At 43.9% G+C, this 22,360-nt stretch overlaps 1 protein-coding gene across 1 annotated transcript in view; it reads left to right on the top strand.

The window, feature by feature from the left end:
- Positions 1-22,360, top strand: part of STAB2 (stabilin 2) — a 228,909-nt gene that overhangs the window by 179,794 nt on the left and 26,755 nt on the right. The window contains exons 40-53 of the mRNA XM_007952402.1: positions 10-57; positions 836-883; positions 2,694-2,777; positions 3,413-3,559; positions 4,310-4,450; positions 5,900-5,959; positions 7,697-7,873; positions 9,139-9,228; positions 12,109-12,255; positions 13,511-13,567; positions 14,883-15,009; positions 17,284-17,433; positions 19,416-19,520; positions 20,934-21,041. Of these exons, the coding sequence (XP_007950593.1) occupies positions 10-57; positions 836-883; positions 2,694-2,777; positions 3,413-3,559; positions 4,310-4,450; positions 5,900-5,959; positions 7,697-7,873; positions 9,139-9,228; positions 12,109-12,255; positions 13,511-13,567; positions 14,883-15,009; positions 17,284-17,433; positions 19,416-19,520; positions 20,934-21,041 (1,489 nt within the window). The remainder of the gene's footprint in view (positions 1-9; positions 58-835; positions 884-2,693; positions 2,778-3,412; positions 3,560-4,309; positions 4,451-5,899; positions 5,960-7,696; positions 7,874-9,138; positions 9,229-12,108; positions 12,256-13,510; positions 13,568-14,882; positions 15,010-17,283; positions 17,434-19,415; positions 19,521-20,933; positions 21,042-22,360) is intronic.

Here is a 22,360-nt window from a genome sequence, read left to right on the forward strand (position 1 = left end):
ACCTGCAAGCCAAACTACATTGGGGATGGATTTACCTGCCGTGGCAATATCTATCAGGTAAAGTACAACCTGTTTCCAAGAAGTCAAGTCTACTTCTCTTACTATTCTGAGAATCCCAGTAGCTAAGCAATGCATAAGGGCTTTGTAAAATGTAAACCATTATAAAAAGGTGAAAGATGATTTCTATGAAAATTGTCAATGAAAGAAATGTTATCTACCCATGGGAATTCATTTGACGTGGGAAGGAATGTCACGTACAAAGGTTGATGGTTCTGGAGTCAGATCCGCTGGGGTTTGAAGTCAGCTCTGCCAGTTAGTGACGTTGTGACTCTGGGCATATTGCTTCACTCTCTACGGATCTGTTTTCTGTGTTTTCACATCTTAAAAAAGGATAATAATGGTGCCAACACCATCTGGTTGTTATAAGAATTAAATGAAATAAACTGTGTAAAGGACACCCATTGCACTTGAAGGATAAGACAGTATTGTAGTTTCAAGTTTTTCTTATTTGGCTTACAGAGGGGCTTAACAGAGTAACCAAATCTGACTTATTAAACATTTGAACTTTTTAAAGTGCTCCTAAAGCTCAGAAGCTTCTGGAAATGCCTGGACCTTTCTTTGATAAATCAGATGGAAAGTCCAGAAAGGTTTCATAGCTTATAGTGTATCCACATACTCACGCTGAACCTCAATTGTAAGCCTATTGGTGAAATTTCATCAAGGCCTGTTCTTGCAGATTTCCAATTGAGGGAAAGGCAGAGACTCATGAGAAATCACCCTTTGACAACCTGCTTCATTTACAGGCATTAAGTGAAGCCACTGTCTTTGTTTACAGGAGCTGCCCAAGAATCCAAAAACATCCCAGTATTTCTTCCAGGTGCAGGTAAGAATATGTGTGTCTTTCTACCTGCAGGAGTTGGTCCCAAGCCAGATAGAGCATAAACCTGCAGCATCCAGAGGCGATGGGGTCAGGAAAGCCTAGGGTCCTGGACTTCTGGAATGGGCCCTGTTGTTGATCATTCTCAGGCCTCAGGTGGGCAGCATAAATGAGACCAATGGATGCTGCATTGGGTCTTTTGTGGTAGATGAATATAGTATATGTAGGCTCAGGGATAGAATTCACGTCTCCCATGTGTGAGATCCAGGTTCACTTCCCTGCCAACACCCCTCCTGTGCAGCCACCACCTATCTGTCAGTGGAGACTTGAAAGCTGCTAGGCTGCTGAATAGGTTTCAATGGAGCTTCCAGACCAAGACAGACTGGGAAGAAAGGCCTGGAGATCACCTTCAGAAAACCAGCCAGCGAAGGCCCTATGGATCACAGCAGAGCAGTGCCCAGTCCACAACTTCTTATGGGGATGGCACAGAACTGGACAATATCTTGTTCCATTGTGCATGAGTTGGAGGCTAACTCAGCAGCAGCAAATAACAGCCTGTGTAGTATACAGAATGAAGCATGAAAAACTTCCATCACACCACTGAGAAAAGAAGCATAATTGGGGCAATGTTAAGTCTTTGGATACAAAAAATGAAGTTTTTTGTACCCAAAGACTGCATGTCATACATCAGAATAAGTTCCAAATATATCAAAGAATACCCATTGCCATTGGGTTGATTCTGACTCATAGTGACCCTACAGGAAGAGGAGAACTGCCCCACAGGGTTTCCAAGGCTGTAAATCTTTACAGAAGTGGACTGCTTCATCTTTCTCCCATGGAGCAGCTGGTGGGTTTGAGCTGCCGTCCTTCTGGTTAGCAGTTGAGTGCTTTAACCGTTGTGCCACCAGAGCACCTTACAGGGCCACTAAACCAAAAACCAAAACCAAACCGACTGCCATTGAGTTGATTCCAACTCATAGCAACCCCCATTGGGTTTCCAAAGCAGTAAATCCTTACAGAAGTAGATTGCCCTGTCTTCCTTCCATGGAGTGGCTGGTGGGTTTGAACCACCAACATTCTGATTAGCAGTCAAATGCCTTAGGCACTGCACCACCAGAGCTCCTTACTGTGCCACTTAAAAAAAAAAAAAACTCACTGCCATTGAGTTGATCCCAACTCATAGCGACCCCTCCTTGGGTTTCCAAGGCAGTATCTCTATGGAAGTAGATTGCCCAACCTTCCTTCCAAGGAGTGGCTGGTGGGTTTGAACCGCCAGCCCTCTGGTTAGCAGTCAAATGCCTTAGGTACACACCACCTGAGGGCTTCTTTGTTAAAGAATAAAATATTTTAAAACTAGAAGAATAAAATCATTGAAAAAAAAAACTAGAAGAAAATATAACCATATGAGCTTAGAATTGACAAGAAGATAATTAGAACAGTTAAACAAATCATCTTAGTATTTATATTTGCATTACTTCCCAATCATGTCAAGTATTTATATGTGGAAGAAACACTGGATAAGAATACCTAAAAACACAGAGGTTGAGTCTAGGTAGCACGATTACGGGTAGTTATTTTTTTTTTGGCATTTTCAAAATCTTTCATATAATAAACATGTATTAATTTTATAACCAGAAAAAAAAAAAAAAACTTCAATAACAGAGAATCTGTATTTGAGTTTTACTCAAGACTGAAACACAGATCTCTCCATCCAATGATCAGTCCTTTCTTCAACTATCTTTCTCTGCTACTGTTTGAGCCCCGTTACATTTATGTTAAGTAAGTAGAATGGGGCCCCTTGCCCTCCTTCCCTCAGGAGCATTCTTTGCGAGAGCTGGCTGGCCCGGGCACCTTCACCGTCTTCGTACCTTTATCAGCAGCCTTTGAGGAGGAAGTCCGGGTAAGCACGTGCCAGTGGGCAGATGGGAGAGGTCTGGAGTTGGAACACAGTCTTTGGGCCTTGTCTTGGAATTTACATTGGAGACTTCCTGAACAAGGGAATTAGGACCAGCTGGAGCTGACCACCCATGAAAGCAGTTGTCCTGGGCATAAGGTCTCCCTGTCAGGGGAAGCATCCAAGTGAATTTGGGGTAACTACTGGCCAGAGACACTCTAAAGGACATTCCTGAATGGGGTAGGAGGCTGGAGAGGATCAAGGCCCAAATGATCCAAAGCTCCCATGGACCAAAAGAAAAAGGAGGGAGAGAGAAAACTGGATTAATGAGATTTAAATCAGTTCTTTTCTGCAGGACTTCACAGCCTTGACTGTTGTAGCACTCTTTGGGATGTTTCAGACTGAGTTACTCATTAATATAATAATAGCTAACATTCATCAAATACACCAGGTGCAGTGAGTTTGGTTTGGTTTGGTTCTGAGTGCCTGACTTAGACTCACCCATTTAGTCCTCACAACAATCCTGTAAGCTAGGTACTATTATTATCCCTATTTTACCTTTGGTGACGTCAAGGGAAATAACTTTCCCAAGGTCACATGACTAGCAAGTGGTGAAACCAGGACTCTCTGATCTGTTGCAGCTTAAAGAGTGGGACAAACAGGGCGTACTTCCTCAGGTCCTTCGGTATCATGTGGTTGCCTGCCACCAGCTGCTTCTGGAAAACCTGAAATTGACCCCAAATGTAACTTCCCTACAAGGGGAGTCAATTGTCATCTCTGTCTCTCAGGTAAGCAAGGCCGCCTAAGGACGGTACTCACCCTCCTGGGGCCCTCTCTCCTCCTCCTCCTTAGAGTAAGCCCCGTAATGGTAGTAACAACAAACGTATGTCCATGATGTCTATGTATCAGATATGCACTAACTCATCTGATCCTCAAAACAGCCCCATAATGTAGATACTATTGCTATTCCTAATTTACAAATAAGGAAACTGAGCTCAGAGAGGTTAAGTAACTTGTCTAAGGTCACAGAGTGAGTAAATTGTAGAGCTGGAATTGAACCTCAGAAGCAGGGCAGCTCCAGGCAGTTATTGGTCAGACACTGGAGAGAGATGAAAGCTTTTGATCAAAGCCACTTGGCCATGCTGGTCCTGACCCTCCCTGCTATGGAGGTTTGGCCACTGGTAGAATTCACTGCAAAGAGGAAAAAGCTAAGAGGAGGGGGTGGCATACATGTTGAAGAGAAGCCAAATTTGAACTGCTTTATTTAACTCAAATTTGAGAATCACAGTGAAATGACTGTTTTGGTCAATTATTTACTATTAAACTCTCTGGGTAAAAAGTACATTCTTATCTCATTTTAAAAATAATAATAAGAAGAAGATGCTCAGGTAACTTAAAGCTTCAGATTTTGCCCACAGCTCTCCTTAAACATTCACTTTCATGACAACTTAACTGTTGGTGTAGCCTTCTGGAAGAAGTGATTTTGTGTCTATTTCTCTTTGTATTCATTTCTTTTTTTCTGTTTTGGTTAATTTCAGGACACAGTATATTTAAATAACAAGGCTAAGATCATATCCAGTGACACCATCAGTACCAATGGAATCATCCACATCATAGACAAAGTGCTGTCTCCCCAAAACATGCTTATCACCCCCAAAGATGCCTCTGGAAAGGTTCTGGTGGGTAAATGCACTGTTATATGCTCAGCCTGGAGTGACCCATGATACACCATTATCTCTACTCTGATCTTAAGGCTTCCTTTGAGACATTTTAATTTTGATGCTTCAATTCCAAGCTGTCATTAAAAGCTTAATGAATATCATTCTTAGTAAGAAATAAATAAGTAAAATCCTATTTTATAATACATATATGGATTTTATATGTATTTTTTAAGTAACCACAAGGGCTAATGGTCAATCTTGCATTGATTTGGAGGATGGAGACATAGATATATGATACACTGATAGACAGATAGACAAACAGAAAGAGATATCACAGATACACAATTACATAAAACTAAACTTAAAGTAAGAGCCTGGATAGAGAAGAAGAACAATGTGGAACAAAACTCAAAATCATTTTTTTAAAAAAAAAAGGACCAGGTTTGCTGGTCTCAGAGAGCCTGATAGAACCACTGAGACTACAGCCCCTAGCTACGCTTCTGGTCTGGAATTGAATCCATACCTGTGGCTTCCAGCCAAACAAAAGACAGGCATATGAGCTGAACATTTACCTGAGGTAAATACACTCCTTGGAGAGGGCAATCATAGGAGAAAAAAAGGGCTGCTTATGCACAGGGAGACAGCTCAGGGGGCAGGAGTGCATGGAGGGTGGACACAGGGAAGAGGTAACTATCGGGAGGAAGTGGGAGGGGAGCTGTTGCATTGGGGTCAATTGTAGTCAATGTCATGAGACAACGTGTGTGTGAACTGCTGTATGGAAAGTGAATTTTCTCTGTAAACTTTCACCCTAATCACAATTTAAAAAAACATAATAATAATAAAGTAAAGCTCTTTCTCAATTGATGGGAGAAGGCCATTTTAAGTTTTAATATTATTTATTAATGTTGGTCAGGATTCTTCATTGCCAAGAACAGAATCCACTATGCCTAGCTTAAACAAAAAGGAAATTGAGTGTCAACAAATCTTTTGAAAGGCCAGAGCTTAATCAGATGCTGCATGGCTGGGAATAAAGCATCCCAAAGATGTCTGCAAGGAGACTTGCCCCTAGCCTCACCTTCTGGGACACTAAAGACTGAACACCAGATGCAATTTTTACCGCTGTGCAGGATCTAATCTTGTGTGATAGATGTGATCTGCCTATAATCAGTCCTCACTGCCTCATGTTGTTTCTTCCCACCACCAAGTCTCACACAGGTGCTTCTGCATGGTGGGCTCTATGGCCTGTGAAACTCTAGCTACAAGGGAGTCTGTGGAACCGTTGTGCTGTTTTCCAGCCTCTTTAACGCAGAAGGGCATGGGTAGAACAGAGGTGGAGTGGGTGCTGGTGAGCCCATTACAGTGCCTGCCATGTGGCTTTTTCTTTATTTTATTCAGTTGAGCTTTTGTTCAAGTGCTTCATGAACTATATAAGAAAAGGTATCATTCTTTTTCTTATTATCTTTGCAGCAGAATCTTACGACAGTGGCAAAAAAACATGGCTACACCAAATTTAGCAAGTTAATACAGGTAAAAATAAATAAATAAATAAATAAAAACTGGGGGAGAGTTCATTCAGGGGATTAGCTACCTGTAGCTTTTTGGATTCAGTTTTGATTTTGGTCTTTAGAGTTTGGGTTTGCTATTTCTGAGGTTTTTTTTTTTTTGGTGTTGTTTTTTGTACCAGCCAGTTGTTATGGGTTCTGTATGGGGAAGTCCTGAGTTTCTGGAGAACAAATAAATACATTGTCTTCGACTCCATATTCAAAGTACTGAGTGGTTTGTTCAGCTGAGTAATATACATTGGCTGAGTTAGAATTAAAGTATTTGAGGTTGGGAACAGGGACCAGAACTAGCATCCCTGTGCCTGTCCCTGTATCAGGTGCTTCATCTCTGTAATTCAGCCCTCCTGCCAACAAGCCTGGGAAGTAGGAATTTTGAGCTCCATTACAGAGATGCGGACGCTGAGGGAGAGAGTTAGGGAATCTGCCTGTGAAACAGGTGGAAATGGAAGTCACAAGCATATCTTTCTGACTTCAGAGACCATTCCCACAAACTGAGGAGAGAAATTTCTCATTCAAACAACAAATTGCAGAGAGTCAGACAGAAGGCCCAGGATCCTCCAGAGGCTGCCCTCCCCCAAGCAAACACCAAGAAATCTCTGAAGGGCTCTGAGAACCCTGGGGTCCCCCATAGCACAATCCATAAACCACTGCATTAGACCAGTAATTCCCCAAACAGTCTGGATCGCAGACTCTCTAGGAAGCATTTTAGAAATGACAGAGTCCAGGTGTTCCAAATCACAATCTCCAAAGGTGTTACAGATGAGTCATCTTTGCCCAGCCACCCCTGAGTACTGTGTTGTTGTTGTTGTTGTTGTTATGTGCCCTCGAGTTGGACCGACTCATAGTGACCCGTTCTTGGGTTTCCGAGGCAGTATCACTACGGAAGTAGATTGCCCCATCTTCCTTCTGAGGAGTGGCTAGTGGGTTTGAACCGCCAACCTTCTGGTTAGCAGTCAAGTGCCTTAGGAACTACGCTACCAGAGCTCCTCCCTGAGCACTAGGGGCTGGTTAAACAAGAGATTTCGAAGAAAGTTAGACAATTTCTCTGACTCTCAATAGAAAGGGATAATAAGGCCAGCTTAACAGGATTGCTGGAAAGATTAAAAGAAAAAAAAAAAAAAGTCTATATACTCCACATGGGCTATAGAAGGCTGTCAGAATAATTCTTCCCCATTCATCTGTTAATTTCTTTGGGGGTATATAGGATTCAGAAATCTCGTAATTACATAGGGGTATGTCATTATGATATAGATTTCAATTTTTAAAATGAAATATGAGGAAAATAACCTGGTCTCTGGAAATCAAAATATTTGGGTAGGAATAGTAGTTCTGGGGGCATAATGCCTAAGGCATTTGACTGCTAACCAGAAGGCTGGCAGTTCAAACCCACCAGCCACTCCTTGGAAGGAAGGTTGGCCAATCTACTTCCATAGTGACACCACCTCAGAAGCCCAAGGAGGGGTCACTATGAGTCAGATCTGACTCCACAGCAGGAGTTACTCTCTTTTCCAAGAAAATGTGGAGCAGAATGGCAGGGGTGTGATGAACCTCTGGTTTCTGATTGCATCCCTTTTGTCCCAAGAAGCCTGGGATGGAGCACGGAGGCACCCTCTGCCTTCCTTTGGTCCTTAGAGACGTCCACCCACATAACATAGTTCTGCTGTGTGGTGTGTGCCATGTGGAACTATTTCCCGTGTTTCAGGATATGGGCTTGCTGAGTCTCATCACTGATCCCATGCACACCCCGGTCACTCTCTTCTGGCCCACGGACCAAGCTCTCCAAGCCTTACCAGCTCAACAACAGTATTTCCTCTTCAATCAAGAAAACAAGGACAAGCTGATGGAGTACCTGAAGTTCCATGTGATCCGAGACTCCAAGGTATTTTGTTTCAACACAGAAGTGAGTGAAGGGATGCCCCAGGAGTGATAAAATCCAGGCACCAAGGCATTGTACCCAGGAATAGTCAGTGTGGTGGGAGAGAGGTCTGAGCACCCTCACACCCATTGTGTCTTCCTCTGACTGGCCAGGGTCAATTGACCCTTTAGGGGCCTACTGTGCCAGATCTTCCAGGCAAAGGAAGAAAGGAGAAGATACACCCTGACTTGTGTATTAACTTCCTGGGGCTGCCATAACAAACTTCTACAAACTGGTGGCTTCAAACATCAGAATTGATTCTCTCACAGTTCTGGAAGCTACAAGTCTGAAATCAAGGTGTGGGCAGGGCCGTGCTCCCTTGCCTCTTCCTAGCTTCTGGTGGCTCCAGACAAGCCTGGGTATCCCTTGACTCCTATACGCATCACTCTAGTCTGTGCCTCCTTGAGAAGGTAGTCCCTATACTTCCTAAATATCTCAGGAAGAGGTACTGCCCATCCAGCCTTCTACAGAACTTCAAGAGAAAGAAAGCAAAGACTTCCTGGGTTGCAGCGCACAGGCTTCGTTCTGTTTCTTGGGCCTACCATTATTATATTTTACTTTAAACCATACCCAAGAGCGTGATTCTTTTCTTGTACTGCAGATCAACTTTTACTCCTTCCTAGATCACATGGCAAAAAAATAGCTGCTGGTGACAGCTCCCAAGGTTCTCCAGATGAAGTCTTTCTCTCCCAGTCCTAAAATTTCAGGCAAATAACTGATTAATCATCTGGGATCAACTATGACTGGAGAAGCAAAGCCACATAGGAACATGGAAGCCCCTTCTAAAACCCTGTCACTCTGGGTCCTCAACCAGGACCCATGTTTCTATTCAGGAGTGAGTCTCTCGAGTCCAAGATACCAAAAGCCCTAGCTTTGGTTAATTCATAGCATCCTATGCCATCTCCCAGCACTTAACCCACTGGTCCTGTCCCTGGCTTCATAGAGCAACATACCATGCCCCATGGACTCCCAAGCATAGATGGAGGATGGAAGGGCTAGTGAACCCAGACCAGGTGACTGAGACTTTCCCTCTAGAAGGAACTTCCAACCTCCTAGATAATGCTTCCCATGATTCCTCTTGCTCTTCTTCTTTTGTTTTGTTTTTAGTATATTTGTTGTTGTTCTGAGGTTGTTATAACATGCATCTGAATCTGGTTTATTGGCAAAGGTCCTTTGGGCCTTTCTTCACCCAAATTTGGAATACTAAGTTGGCACCATTGCTCCAACAGGTTTTAGCAGTGGATCTCCCTAGATCTGCTGCCTGGAAGACCCTGCAAGGTTCAGAGCTGAGCGTGACGTGCGGAGCTGGCAGGGACATTGTGAGTACTGCCACCCAGGTGGGGCATGGGGACACATTAACAAGCCACTTCCCAGACTTCCTGACCATGCTCCCACAAAGAGAAGTTTACTTTCCTTCCATTGAGGGCAAGCTCATTTTCTCTCACTGCCTGGGGTGTGTCCTCTTAAAGTAAGTGGAAATGGAAAACCTCTTAAGACCTTGCCAGCCTGACCCTTTGTCACAGGTGACAAGAAGTCCCCTTATACTTGTGGAGAGCCACTTTCAGGTTCTTTTTTGGGGGGGGTGGAGGGATAGAGCATTTATTTTCCAGTGTGAGTTAATTCCCTGAAGCAGGAATTTCACTATCATTGCTTCCTCTTACTTCCCAGCCCCACTGTGGCCATGCCCCAACCCTCTTACATGGCTTTAACTGCTAGATCAGCTAACAGAGACCAAGATTGCAACTTCCTCCTTCCTGGTCAGTTGGTGAACCAGTCTATTTCCCATATTCCATACAATAGATGGGTCTGATAGGATTATTTCAATTGCGTATAATGGAAACCCCAATATAGTAGTGGCTTAGATACACAAGAATGGATCTCCCTTGTAAAAGAAATCTGGAGGTAGCCAACCCAAGGCTAACATAGCAGCTTCATGAGGGAGTTTCTTCTTTCTGCTCTCCATACATAGTTCCAGCCTCAAAGTCACCTCAAGGTCCAAAATGGCTGCTGGAGCACCAGCCATCATATCTACTTCCAGTCAAGAGGAAGAAGAAAGAAAAAGGGATACAACCCCTAGATGAGTCAATTCCCTTTAAAGAACCTTCTGAGAAGTCCCATACAACATTCTATTTAGATCTTGTGATGAGAATCCCTTTGGGATTTGCATTGGAACTGCATTGAATTTTATACCTAAATTTATACCTAAGTTTTAACATCTTTATCTTCCCACATTTAGAAGGTCATCCTAATGTACTTGCACTCTTGAGATCAGCTGTCCTATGTCCATAGACCAAAGAGGACATCTATCAGAGAAAAAGTATGACAGTATCCACTGATTATTATTCTGTGTACTAATAGAGATTTCAGAACACTATTTAGCCACTCCTCGGAAGGAAGGTTGGGCAATCCTACTTCCGTAGTGATACTGCCTCGGAAACCCAAGGAGGGGTCACTATGAGTCGGGTTTGACTCGACGGCACATAACAACAACAACATTCAGTCTTATCTTTATAATAACCCTATACATTAAGAATTATTAACACTATTTACCTGGTGGAAAAAGGCAAACCTCAGAGAAGTTCGGGGCCTTGCCCATGTTCAGAGAGTAAGTGGAAGTGTCAGGGCTTCAACCACGCTTTCCAGGTGTTCCTTCTACTAAGTCACACTATTTCCACCCCATCAATAGATGCTGAGGTTTACCCTTCTTTCTTCTCACAGGACTTCTTTTTTACTTTTTTTGGGGTGGGGTGGGGAGTGTGTCCATCAACTTACTACATAGTGATCTTGGGGAAGGAAGCCCTAGATTTGTTGCAAGCATTAAGTGAAATAATGTGTCTACAGCATCATTTGGACAAGGCCTAATACATGTGAAAAATAAGTAATCATTCAGCTCCTCCTCACTTACCAACTGTCTCTTCATCCAGCATTTCCTATTTATGACAATAGTAAAAAATCTGATCATTTTGCACATTAATAATGTACGTCTGGCATTAACAAACACCTAAGTGCTAGGCAAGAATAACACTGGCTGTGAAGGTTAAGGTTATGGATCACCTTGGCTGGGCCATGGGTCTCCGTGGTTTGGCAGTTATGTAATGACATCATTTAGCAGTTATGTAATGATGTAGTTATCCTCCATTTTGTGGTTTCATGTAGTAATCCTCCATTTTTGCATAATGCCAAATTTCACATAATGACCTGTTCTTTGGACCTTGGCCATGTCAACAAGTAAGGAATGGGTGTACTATTATTCTCATTGTAAAATGAAAGCTCATCACTTGTATATTTTAAAAAGTTGTGCCAAGAGCATCACTAGATCCTGGCACTAAATAAGAAAACTCAGTTACTGCACATCAAGTAGCTATGTCAGCAAAGTTTATCCCAAACAACAGCTAATCATCCCTGCTCCATCCTGTCACCCCCACTGCCCATGTTTCTACCTTAGGAGAAGGAGAGGCAGTGTGGCAAAGTGGTCAAGAGAGTAGGCTGGGAAGCTAAGTGCCTGAGTGTGAATGCCTATACCAACCCTTTCTGTGTGACCTTGGGCAAGTTTCTTAACCCCTCACTGCCTCTGATTCCTCATCTATAAAATGAAAAACAAACCAGCCTCAGAAACCCAAGGAGGGGTCGCTATGAGTCGGGTTTGACTCGACGGCACACAACAACAACAACAACAGAGTACATCCTCCTTAGAGTGAGGATGGTGAGACTTCATCTTGTTCACTTTGGGTACATCATCAGGAGAGTCCAGAAGCTAGAGAAGGACATTATGCTAGGTTAAGTAGAGGGTCAGAGAAATTGAGCGAGATGGTCAGGAGATGGATTAACACAGTAGTTGGAACAATGGGCTCAAATGGCACAGGACCAGGCAACATTTGATACTGTTATACATAAGTTGCCATGAGTTGGAGCTAACTCAACAGCAACAAATAACAATAATACAATGGGTATAAAAATAATGGTATCTACATCCTAGGGTTGTCATAAAAATTCAAAGAATTTGCACAGATAAAGCACTTATAACAGTAGCTGGTATGTCATAAGTTCTCAGTGTGTTCATTTTGGGGTGTTTTTTATTTGTTTGTTTTGGTTCTATTTTTGTTTTCAGTTCTTTCTGAATCTCACAGTTGCTGGTCTGGGAAGAAGAGAAGTCTAAGAAGGATTGTTGACTGACTTCTTTCTCCTTCTCTCTCTCTCAGGGCGAGCTCTTTCTGAATGACCAAACATGCAGAATTGTGCAGCGGGAACTCTTGTTTGACCTGGGTATAGCCTATGGCATCAACTGTCTGCTGATCGACCCCACGCTGGGGGGCCACTGTGACACTTTTGCTAGTTTCAATGTCTCGGTCAGTCCCCAAAACAAGGGAACCTTGAGTCCAAGAATAGTAGAGTGGCTTCTGTTGTGGAACCACTAAAGGCTGGTCCTCAGAGAGCCCAGGACCCAAGAGATCTGAGGGCCAAATGACTGTGTATTTCAAATTCAGAATTACTTACACCTACTTAGCTCTACACTGGCCTGGCACACTCTCACTTATCCACCTGCCCACCCATCCATTTATTCCTTGTTTTAAGGAAATAGTCATTGGGTATCAACCATGAGTAATTTTCAAATCTATCCATCCATTCATTCATTCTTTCTTTCAACAACTAGTTTATTTTTTTAGTTTCTGCAATTAAGCCATATGAAATTGTCATACTTGACCATTTTTGACCTACAAAAATGATAATTTCATGATTCCATCCCTACACTTCTATTCCTTCACCTATGCATTCAACAACAAGGACTGAGCTTCCATTCTGGGCCATCCACGATGCCAGGCCTTCTCACATTTCATACTCATTCATCCATCCAGCACCCAGTTACTAAGTACCACCTTTGGGCCAGCCATTTTGCTCTGTGCTCATTTTCTATGCCCACAATAATCTTGGAAGTAGTTATCAACTCCTTTGTTTATTTAGAAATTGAGTCTCAAAGAGGTGATGTGACTTCACATGGCAAAGTCTGAGACCAATTGTTATCAGTACCTTGTACCTAGTAGGCACTTAATAAATCCCCAAAGTATTTTAGGATACCAGTCAGCCAAAATAAGAGATGAAACCAATTGTCCCTTCTGCTATAGGGGCTGTGGCCTTCAAAATTTCCAACGTATATTCACACACATTTTTCAACTGATCATCTCCCCCTCCCCTGCACCAATTCCCTGAAAATCAAATAGCATCAAGAATTACTATCATCTATCATTTTATAGATCAAAAAACTAAGGATCAAAGTATACAAGTGATTGGCCAAAAGTATCACAGTTAATTTTATAATGGACTCACATATATATCCACATTTTCCACTGCCACTATCCACTAAATCTTCATAACACTACCCAGATCTCGCTCTTTATAACAGAGAATTTATGCCCTCAGAAAACCACAGCAAGGAGTTAATGTCTATGGCAAAGTTCCAGTGTCTTTTATTTTTATATTCTTGATCATAGCCCAACCTTATTCAAGATTAAGTTCTTAATCATCCCATTAAGGTATTACCCAAGCACATTTTCTTATGTTTTCCAACACTCTTGATTGTTAAGTGTTTATCTTCTTTCATACCAGGGGGATTGTGGGAGCTGTATCTATACTCCCAGCTGCCCAGAGGGGAGCAAAGCAAAGGTAATTATGAATGCAGTAATTATTGTTTAGAGGGCAATAAGTTTGTTTCATTGCCAGACTCCAGTCTTCTGGTGTGTTAGGTGTGTGTGTGCCAAGTGGGTGTATGTATGGATGCATCTTTGGATGTGTTGTATAACTGTAACTTATGTCATTCTTTCAACAACCAAGCCAATGGTTTCAGAGATGGACATTCTCAGCCTAGGCAACCTACCAATCTAATTTCCATTTTCCAGGAACTGCCTAGAAAAGTCATGAGGTTGTAGACCTAGAAGGGACTTCAAAAACAATTATCATTAAAAAATACTGACTACATTTTGTTGGCTGCTGTCCTTGTCCCAGGCTCTCTGCTAGTCCCTTTATATACATTGGTCCTATTCCTCATTACAACACTGGAGGAAAGCTATTATTGGTTCCACTTAGGAGAAAATGGGTGTCAGAGAGATTAAGAAATTAAGGTATACCACTAGTAAGGAGAAAAGCTAGATTAGAGCCCAGAGAGCAATACAGAGTAATGGTTAAGTCAACAAAATTTGGTGTTGCAAATCATATAATCTATCAGCTTCTGCCTCTGTAAAATGAAGATAATGACAACTCTGTATGAGATCATTAGGAAAAGTAAATTTTAAAATACAGAGCCTGGCACATAGCCAACGCAACTTCAACACTGGCTAAAGCCCAGCTCTTCCCACTCCATTGTACTCTACTAGTAAAACCTGCAACAAAAACACCTCTACAAAACAAACCATAACTCATACTCTCCTGTGGATGATCCTTTAACACATCACCCTCCCTGATGGGAGGAGTCCCTGGGTGGAAAAAAACAGTGAATGTACTTGGCTCCTAACCCAGAGACACCCCCAAAAGAAAGGCCTGGCAATCTACTTCCAAAAAAGCAGCCACTGAAAACCCTCTGGAGCCAAGTTCCCCTCCAGCACAGATGGTCGCCATGAGTTGGAATTAGCTCGATGCCACATGCTATTACTGATATCCATAATGGGAAGCCATGCACCCAGACAACTAGATCATTTGCAAGCAGCTTAAAAGGTCAGCAATCCTTCCTCTGAAGACAGGAAAGGAATCTTCTTCCTGTGGATTCTAGCTCTGACCCTCTCCTTCCCTGTAAAGATGCCTCTACCTTTGCCTGTTGACTCCCCTCAGAAAATATTTGCCTTGTGAAAGACTGACTCATGGCCAAAGTCCCATTTTCAACTGGGGCAGTACCCAAGATTCCCTACTAGGGGGAGGACTAGACACCAGGACCCTGAATGTTGGGTAGAAGAAGACTGAGGGATGGGTCACTCTCTGTGTCCTTTAGGGTGTGAAGCAAAAGTGTCTCTACAACCTGCCCTTCAAGAGGAACCTGGAAGGCTGCCGGCAGCAGTGCGTCATGGTGGTGCAGCTCCCCAGGTGCTGCAAGGGCTACTTCGGGCGAGACTGTCAGGGTGAGGGCGCCTCTTCCACCTTGTGATTCTGAAAGGAGGGTATGCTCACTGTACTGCATTTGAAAAGTATAAAGAGGTGGGGGAAGCATCACTCTCAATGATTTCTCCAACCTGAAAGTCATCATTCTGGAGAATTTTGTATCTCTCTTTCTACTATTTTCTTTTGGCACAGGTAGCTTTTCCCTGAGTGGAGACTTTATAGTGTAGCTACTGCATTGCGTGTCAGGCTTTTTGCTTAATATTATACCACAGGCAATTCTCCACGGTGCTAAAAACACCAAATATTTTATTTCTGATGCATTGCAATGTCCATGATACTGACAAGAACATGAGCTTAGATGCATCTCAGATGAGTCTACCTTGGCAAGGTGATACACTGATATGGCATGTGTGGGTCATAATTTCCTGAAAACACCCTGTATGGGATGGTATCCCATTGCCCTGCCACTCTCATTTCTCCAGGAAAGGGCTCCTCTGCCCATGGGAACGTAGGCACATCCCGAAACCCACATGTCTAGACACAGCTTACAGCCAATGACATGAACAATGAGCACCATAACACTTACATGACACATACATGACCCATATGTTGTTCTAAGTAGGCACATTTATTGTTTGCTTCCCATATATATCACATATACAGTCACTCTTTGTTTGCAGATTCCATATTTGCAAATCTGCCTACTCAGTAAAATTTATTTGTAACCCCAAAATCAATAATTGCAGTGCTTTCGTGGTCACTTGCAGGCATACAAAAAGCAACAAAAATTGTAAACAAGTGCCCCTTTCACGTCAACTTGTGCCACATTTTTCACACTGTCATACCTTTTGTTGGTGACCTTGCTATTCAAAATGCCCCACAAGTGTAGGGCTGAAGTACTGTCGAGTGTTTCTAAGCACAGGAAGGCTGTGATGTGCCTTATAGAGAAAATACGTGCATCAGATGACCTGCACTCCAGCGTGAATTATAGTGCTGTTGACTGTGAGTTCAATGCTAATGAATCAACAATATATATTAAAGAAGGTGTCTTTCAACAGAAACACACATAAAACAAGATTATGAATTCATCAGTTGATGAGCCCTATATTTCCTCATTTGGACTTGGTAGCAATGGATTTGGTTGGTTTTTTGGTTTTATATTTCCCCTGGAACAATGGTTTAGTATGCATTAATTCAGTGTTCTTGGCAACTTTAAAAAAACATAACTACCATGAATAACAAGAATTGACTAGATATCAATTCATTTCATCTTCACAACCCCTAGGAAGTCAGTTCCATTGTTATCCCATTCAACAGGTGAGAAAAGTGAGGCACAGAAAGGATAAGACATAGGTCCCACAGTCTGTGTCCAGAGTCACTCTTTTCACTACTGCTCATACTCCACTCATTGTGGTCTAGATGAGATTCTGAGCTGAGAGTCCATGCAGTTACCCAGCCTCTACCCTCCATGACTAAAGTGTGAACCACTCACAAACCAACACCATCCTTATATTTGTTTGGCATTTACAGTTTCAAAATGCTCTCAGTTATATTACCTCGTTTAATCCTCACAGGAACACTGTGGTATAAGTCAAACAGGCGTTATCATCACCATTATTATTGTTGTTTGCTACCATCAACTTGGCTGGCTCATGGTGATGCCATGCACAATGGAACTAAGCAATGCCTGGTCCTATGCCATCCTGTGATTGGTTGCAGAACAGACCATTGTGATCCACAGAGTTTTCATTGGTTAATTCTTGGAAGGAGTTCACCAGGCCTTTCCTCCTAGTTCATCTTGGTCTGGAAGCTCTGCTGACACTGGTTCAGTATCATAGCAACACACCAGCCTGCACTGACAGACAGTGGTGATTACCCATGAGATACACTGGTCAGGAATCAAACCCAGATCTCCTGCACGGGACACGAGAATTCTACCATTGAACAACCACTGCCCTCTTACTATTATTCTTTAGAGCCGAGCAAACTGATGCACAGAGCAAGTCCATGACTCAGTGAAATCAATGCAAAGCCAGGTCTCCTGACCCCTAATACAGTGCGTGGTGCAGTATACTCCCATGCCGAGGAAGAATCGTATCAGATGCATTTGAGCTCGTGCCCCAGAAGCCAGTGGCTTCCCTAGACATCCAACGACACCCACGGTCCCTCTAGGCTAATGGATGCCAGAATCCACAGCTGAAGATGAGTTAGCACACCTTTTACACAGGCCACAGGCGCTAAGCTGCTCTGGGTCTTGGGAGAATGCTTACTCACTGTGGTTTCCTCTCTTCCAGCCTGCCCTGGAGGACCAGATACCCCGTGCAATAACCGGGGTGTCTGCCTCGATGAGTACTGGGCCACAGGAGAGTGTAAATGCAACACCGGCTTCAACGGGACGGCGTGTGAGCAGTGCTCACCGGGGAGATTCGGGCCTGACTGCCAGCGTACGTGGCACCCGTTCCTGGGCTGTAGCCTGGTTTTAGCTGTGTGCTCCCTGTCTTCCTCCATGCTGCCCACCTGGCCTAGAAGTTTCCTCCTCCCCTTTTTCCCAGCCACCCACATCCCATCTGCCTGCCCTTTGAGCTTCTTTCCTCCTTGGGTGCATTCCCAGTTTCCACCCACTGAGAGACCGGCCTCTAGAAGTGAAATGCACTTCCCTGCAGCCACCCAGGCAAGCTGAGGCTGAACAGCATTCATTCATTCAGCCAGCCAACAGATAGGTACTGAGTCCTTAACCAATATTGATAGACCAGCCCACCGCCATCGAATCCATTCCGACTCATACCAGCCCCCATTGAGTTTCCAAGGCTGTAAATCTTTACAGAAGTAGACTGCCTCATCTTCCTCCTGTGGAGCACCTGGTGGGTTTGAACTGTCAACTTGGTCAGCAACCAAATGCCTTACTCACTATGCCACCAGGGCCCCTTACTAATATTGGTAACTAACATTTATTGATTGATTCATTTATTTAGCATATAAATAACAACATAAATAATTACTTATTTGATGATTAATTGAATGAGTGAGTGCTCACAATGGAGCAGGCATATAGGTTTTGCTCACTTAATCCTCATTAACAATCCTTAGGGACAGGTACTATTATTATTATCCCCAATGAACAGCTGACAAAGCAGAAGCATAAAGAGGTCAACTGGTTTAAAATCCTGGTTTTGTCCTAAGTTCTAGAGACAAGTGATAGAAGGAAAAAGCAAAATTCTAGCTTTCAAGGAGCTTACATTCAAAGGGAGGAGATGGACAAGAACTACAGAAACAAAAAGTTATAAAAGCTATAAAGAAAAAGAATGCAAGCACAAGGCATAGAGAATAAAAAGAGGCATGTTTTTAGAAGACATCTCAGGGGAGCATTTGGGTGGAGACCTAACAGAGGTGAGGAGCCCGGGGTGCGGATACTGAAAGAAGCACCGTCCAATCAAACTCCCCACGGTGCTGGTAACGTTCTATAACTCCACTGTCTAGCCACCTCTGGTAACCACTAGACACATGTGGTCATTGAGCACTGGGAATATTGTCATTGTAACTAGTTTAAATAATCACATGTGGTTAGCGGCTACTGACCTGTACAGTAAAGACTAAAGGAACAGCTTTCCCAAAGGAAAGAGAAATAAGTGCAAAGGCCTTGAGGCAGGAGTGTGCGCGGTGCCTACAGAGCAACAAGGAGGCCAAGGTGACTGAGCAGAGTGGGCCAGAAAGAGGAAGAGAAGGAAATGAAAGCTGAAGGTCGCCAAGGGCCAGATCCTGCAGGAGCTTCCTGGCCAGAGAGATCTTCAGAGACTACTCTAAGTGTGATGGGCGGCCAGAGGAGGAGTGTGAACTCAGCAGACTGGAAAGGATCACTCCAGCTGCTCTGTAGGGAACACACGTGGGGGGACAAGAGCAGAGGCAGGGCCACCTTTGGGGAAGCTAATGTAGCAATCGGGTTGAGAGCTGATGGAGCCAGGGTGGTGCTGGAGGTTGCAAGAAGTGGTGGAATTGGTACATGTTTTGAAGACTTTACTGTTAAAATGGAGGACAAAGTGTTGCCTGGTGCTGCACCCATCCCATGATTAGTTGTGGATCAGATCACTGTGATCCAGAGGACCATGGTTTTCATTGGCTGATCCTCACAAACAGATTGCCAGGCTTTTCTTCCTGGTCTGTCTGAGTCTGGAAGCTCCCCTGAAACCTGTTCAGCATCATAGCAACATGAAAAAGCTTCCACTGACAGATAGGTGTTGGCTACACAAGAGGTGCACTGGCCCGGAATCAAGCCTGAATCTCCCACATGGAAACAGAGAGTTCTACCACTGAACCACCCTCTCTCCCACTGCATCCTCTCCCTCTGCATTTATAGCATTCCTTGCTTGTAATTACATGACCAACAGCTGGTTCCCTCTGAGACTGATCTCTGTCCACATTTGTCTTCCAGCCTGTGGCTGCTCGGACCACGGACAGTGCGATGATGGAATCCTGGGCTCCGGGCAGTGCCTCTGTGAAACAGGGTGGACGGGCCACTTCTGTGACACTCAGGCAGGTCTGTCATGGGCGTGGTCAGCTGCCAGACTACATCAAGAGCATTCCACTGAGGCTGTGGGCCTGAGTAGCCCCTTTAAAAAAAAAAAAAAAAGGATGATGCCATTTCACACAGGAAAAATGATTTGGCTATCTGGCCCTGGGCTTTAGGAGCTTTGTTGACTTTCAGAAAAACTAGATGAAAGAACTTAACTCAGACATGCATGTCAGCCTATGCAGTTGTAGAAAGACCCCCTCAGGGAAGGAATCTCAGGACAGGCTTGTGGGCCCAGATGTTTCCAGACTCCAGGCTGAGTGGTCTAATTAGAAGCACACAGTCTTTGGGGTCCCCAAGACCAGCGTCTGACCCCTGATTCTGCTACTCACCAGATGAATGGCCTTAGGTAACCATTCTCTCTGAACCTTGATTTGCTTATCTGTAAAAAAAAAAAATCACACTTTGCAGGAGGCAGGAAGGGAAGGTCAGAGATCATATTTTGAAAGAGCCTAGTGGAGGTAAGCACAACAAAACGGCCACTGCCATCATTATCAGCATCATCATAATCTTCACCATGACTACCACCACTAGCTCCAACCCATGGCAATCCCATGTGTCAGAGCAGAGCTGTGCTCACAGGCTTTCAATGGCGGGGCTTTCAGAAGTAGATCACCTGACCTTTCTTCCAAAGCACTTCTGGCCAGACTCAAACTTCCAACCTTTTGGTTAACAGCTAAGCACGTTAACCATTTGCTCTGCCCAGGAACTCCTCATCATTACTAAGCAGACAGTCTTCTGAGGTCACCCTCATACGCAAAGCCCCGTGTTCTGGTGGAGTATCTGAGATGTGAGAGTTGAATTATTGGCATTTCATTCTCCCTGAGGTCACAAAGGCAATGACTAGGTCTTCCCATGGGCTTTATAGCAACCTGAAGTTGCAAGAATTTCAACTGTATGGTTAGTGTCAATTCCTTCTCCTTCCCGCCCCCCAAACACCCCATGGGCTCCTGCTAATACTTGTGCTGGAAAGGCAGCCCATCCAACCACCAAACCTCCACCGCACACAACCTTGGTGGTGCCCTCAGGTAGCCATGGAATTTCCCCTCCAATTTAACCATGTCCTCCTGGAGCCCCAAGCCCTTAGGGCCTGAGAGCTAATCTGCCAATAACTCCCTGCTAGGGAGTTTTCAGGTGAAAAGTTTGGATAATATTGTAGAGATAATAACTTAATATAAAGGGGTAATCCTAGAATCTCAGTATCTCTAGGTTAAGAGGGACCTTGGCAAACCTCCTATCTTCCAGCTGCATTGGGGTGGGGTGGGGGGACTTTAGCAACATAGTGGCAGGTCAATGAGAGAGACGTGGGAAGTATCCTTAGGCGGGTCCCAGCCCTTCACACCACAAGGGCAGGGTGAATGGAGGCCACTCTCTTTGCAGTGTTGCCTCCTGCTTGCACACCTCCTTGTTCTACTCACGCCACCTGTAAGGAGAACAACACGTGTGAATGTAACCTGAATTACGAAGGTGATGGGATAACATGCACAGGTGGGTGTCCTCTGTGTGCATATGAAATAGCAGCATGACGTGGGAGTGGGACTTGGGTGGTCCCACAAGGCCAGGGTGTCCTTGGGCCCTGTCCTAGCTCTTCCACATCCTGCCGAGGCAACTTCAGCCATACCTACCCTCTCGGAGCTCCACTGCCTCATCTGACGATGGGTTTGCTCTTGCCTGGCTTGTCCACCTCTTGGATCATGGTTTTAAAATTACTTGGTAAACTATGATGGTCTTATTTTATAGTTTCTTTCCAAACTCTACAAGTATCAGTACTCTTTCAGAAAATGCACTGAAGTATAAAATTAGAACTATAGTTGTTTGCTGCCATCTGATACCACCTCAGAAACCCAAAGAGGGGTTGCTATGAGTCAGGTCCGACTTGACAGCACATAACAACAACAGCCATCAAGTTGACTTTGATTCACAGTCATCCCATATGACAGAGTAGAAGAGATCACCAAGTTTTTCTCACTTGGAGCCACTGGTGGATTCGAACAGCCTACCTTTCAGTTAGCAGTTGAATGCTTAACCACTAGGGCTCCATAGGCTCAATTAAACAGAGATCCAAATGAAGAGAAGCAGTTACAAGGTAGATGTTTATTTCTGTCCCACATAATGGTTTAGGGGGAGGCATCCAGGGCTAAGACCTTCTTGCTCTGCCATCCCTTCACTTCGCTGGCCCAGGACGGCTCTAATTCTGCCCTAAGTACTTCCCAGGTAGTAGGATGGAGAAGGAGAGGGAGGAGACAAACCTCCTTCCTTTAAAGACACAACCTAGAAGTTTCAAAAATCACTCTGACTCCCATCCCATTGGCCGGAACTTCATCACTTGTGACATCTAGCTGCAAGGAAGCCTGGGAAAAACACTTTTTGTCTGTTGTTGTTGTGTGCCATCGAGTTGGATCCAACTCATAGCGACCCCTCCTTGGGTTTCCGAGGCAGTATCACTATGGAAGTAGATTGCCCTATCTTCCTTCCGAGGAGTAGCTGATGGGTTTGAACCACCAGCCCTCTGGTTAGCAGTCAAGTGCCTTTAGGCATTATGCTACCAGAGCTCCGGGCAACGACAAACACAGCTAAAAAGCTATTTGATAGCAAAAGGAGATAATAGGTATTTGAAAAAGCTAGCAATCTTGGTTATATGTCCTTCCTAACTTTTTTCATAAGTAAATTCTCTGTCATACTCTGAGTTCTCTAGCAGAATAAAGACAGTGGTTCATATATAGATACATATATAGAGAAATTTACTTCAAGGAAGTAGCTCACACAATTGGGGGGGATGGCGAGTTCCAAATCCATGGGTTAGGGGG

Source organism: Orycteropus afer, unplaced genomic scaffold, assembly GCF_000298275.1.
Source record: "Orycteropus afer afer isolate SDZICR_OR568_19922 unplaced genomic scaffold, OryAfe1.0 scaffold00334, whole genome shotgun sequence".
Lineage (NCBI taxonomy): Eukaryota > Metazoa > Chordata > Mammalia > Tubulidentata > Orycteropodidae > Orycteropus > Orycteropus afer.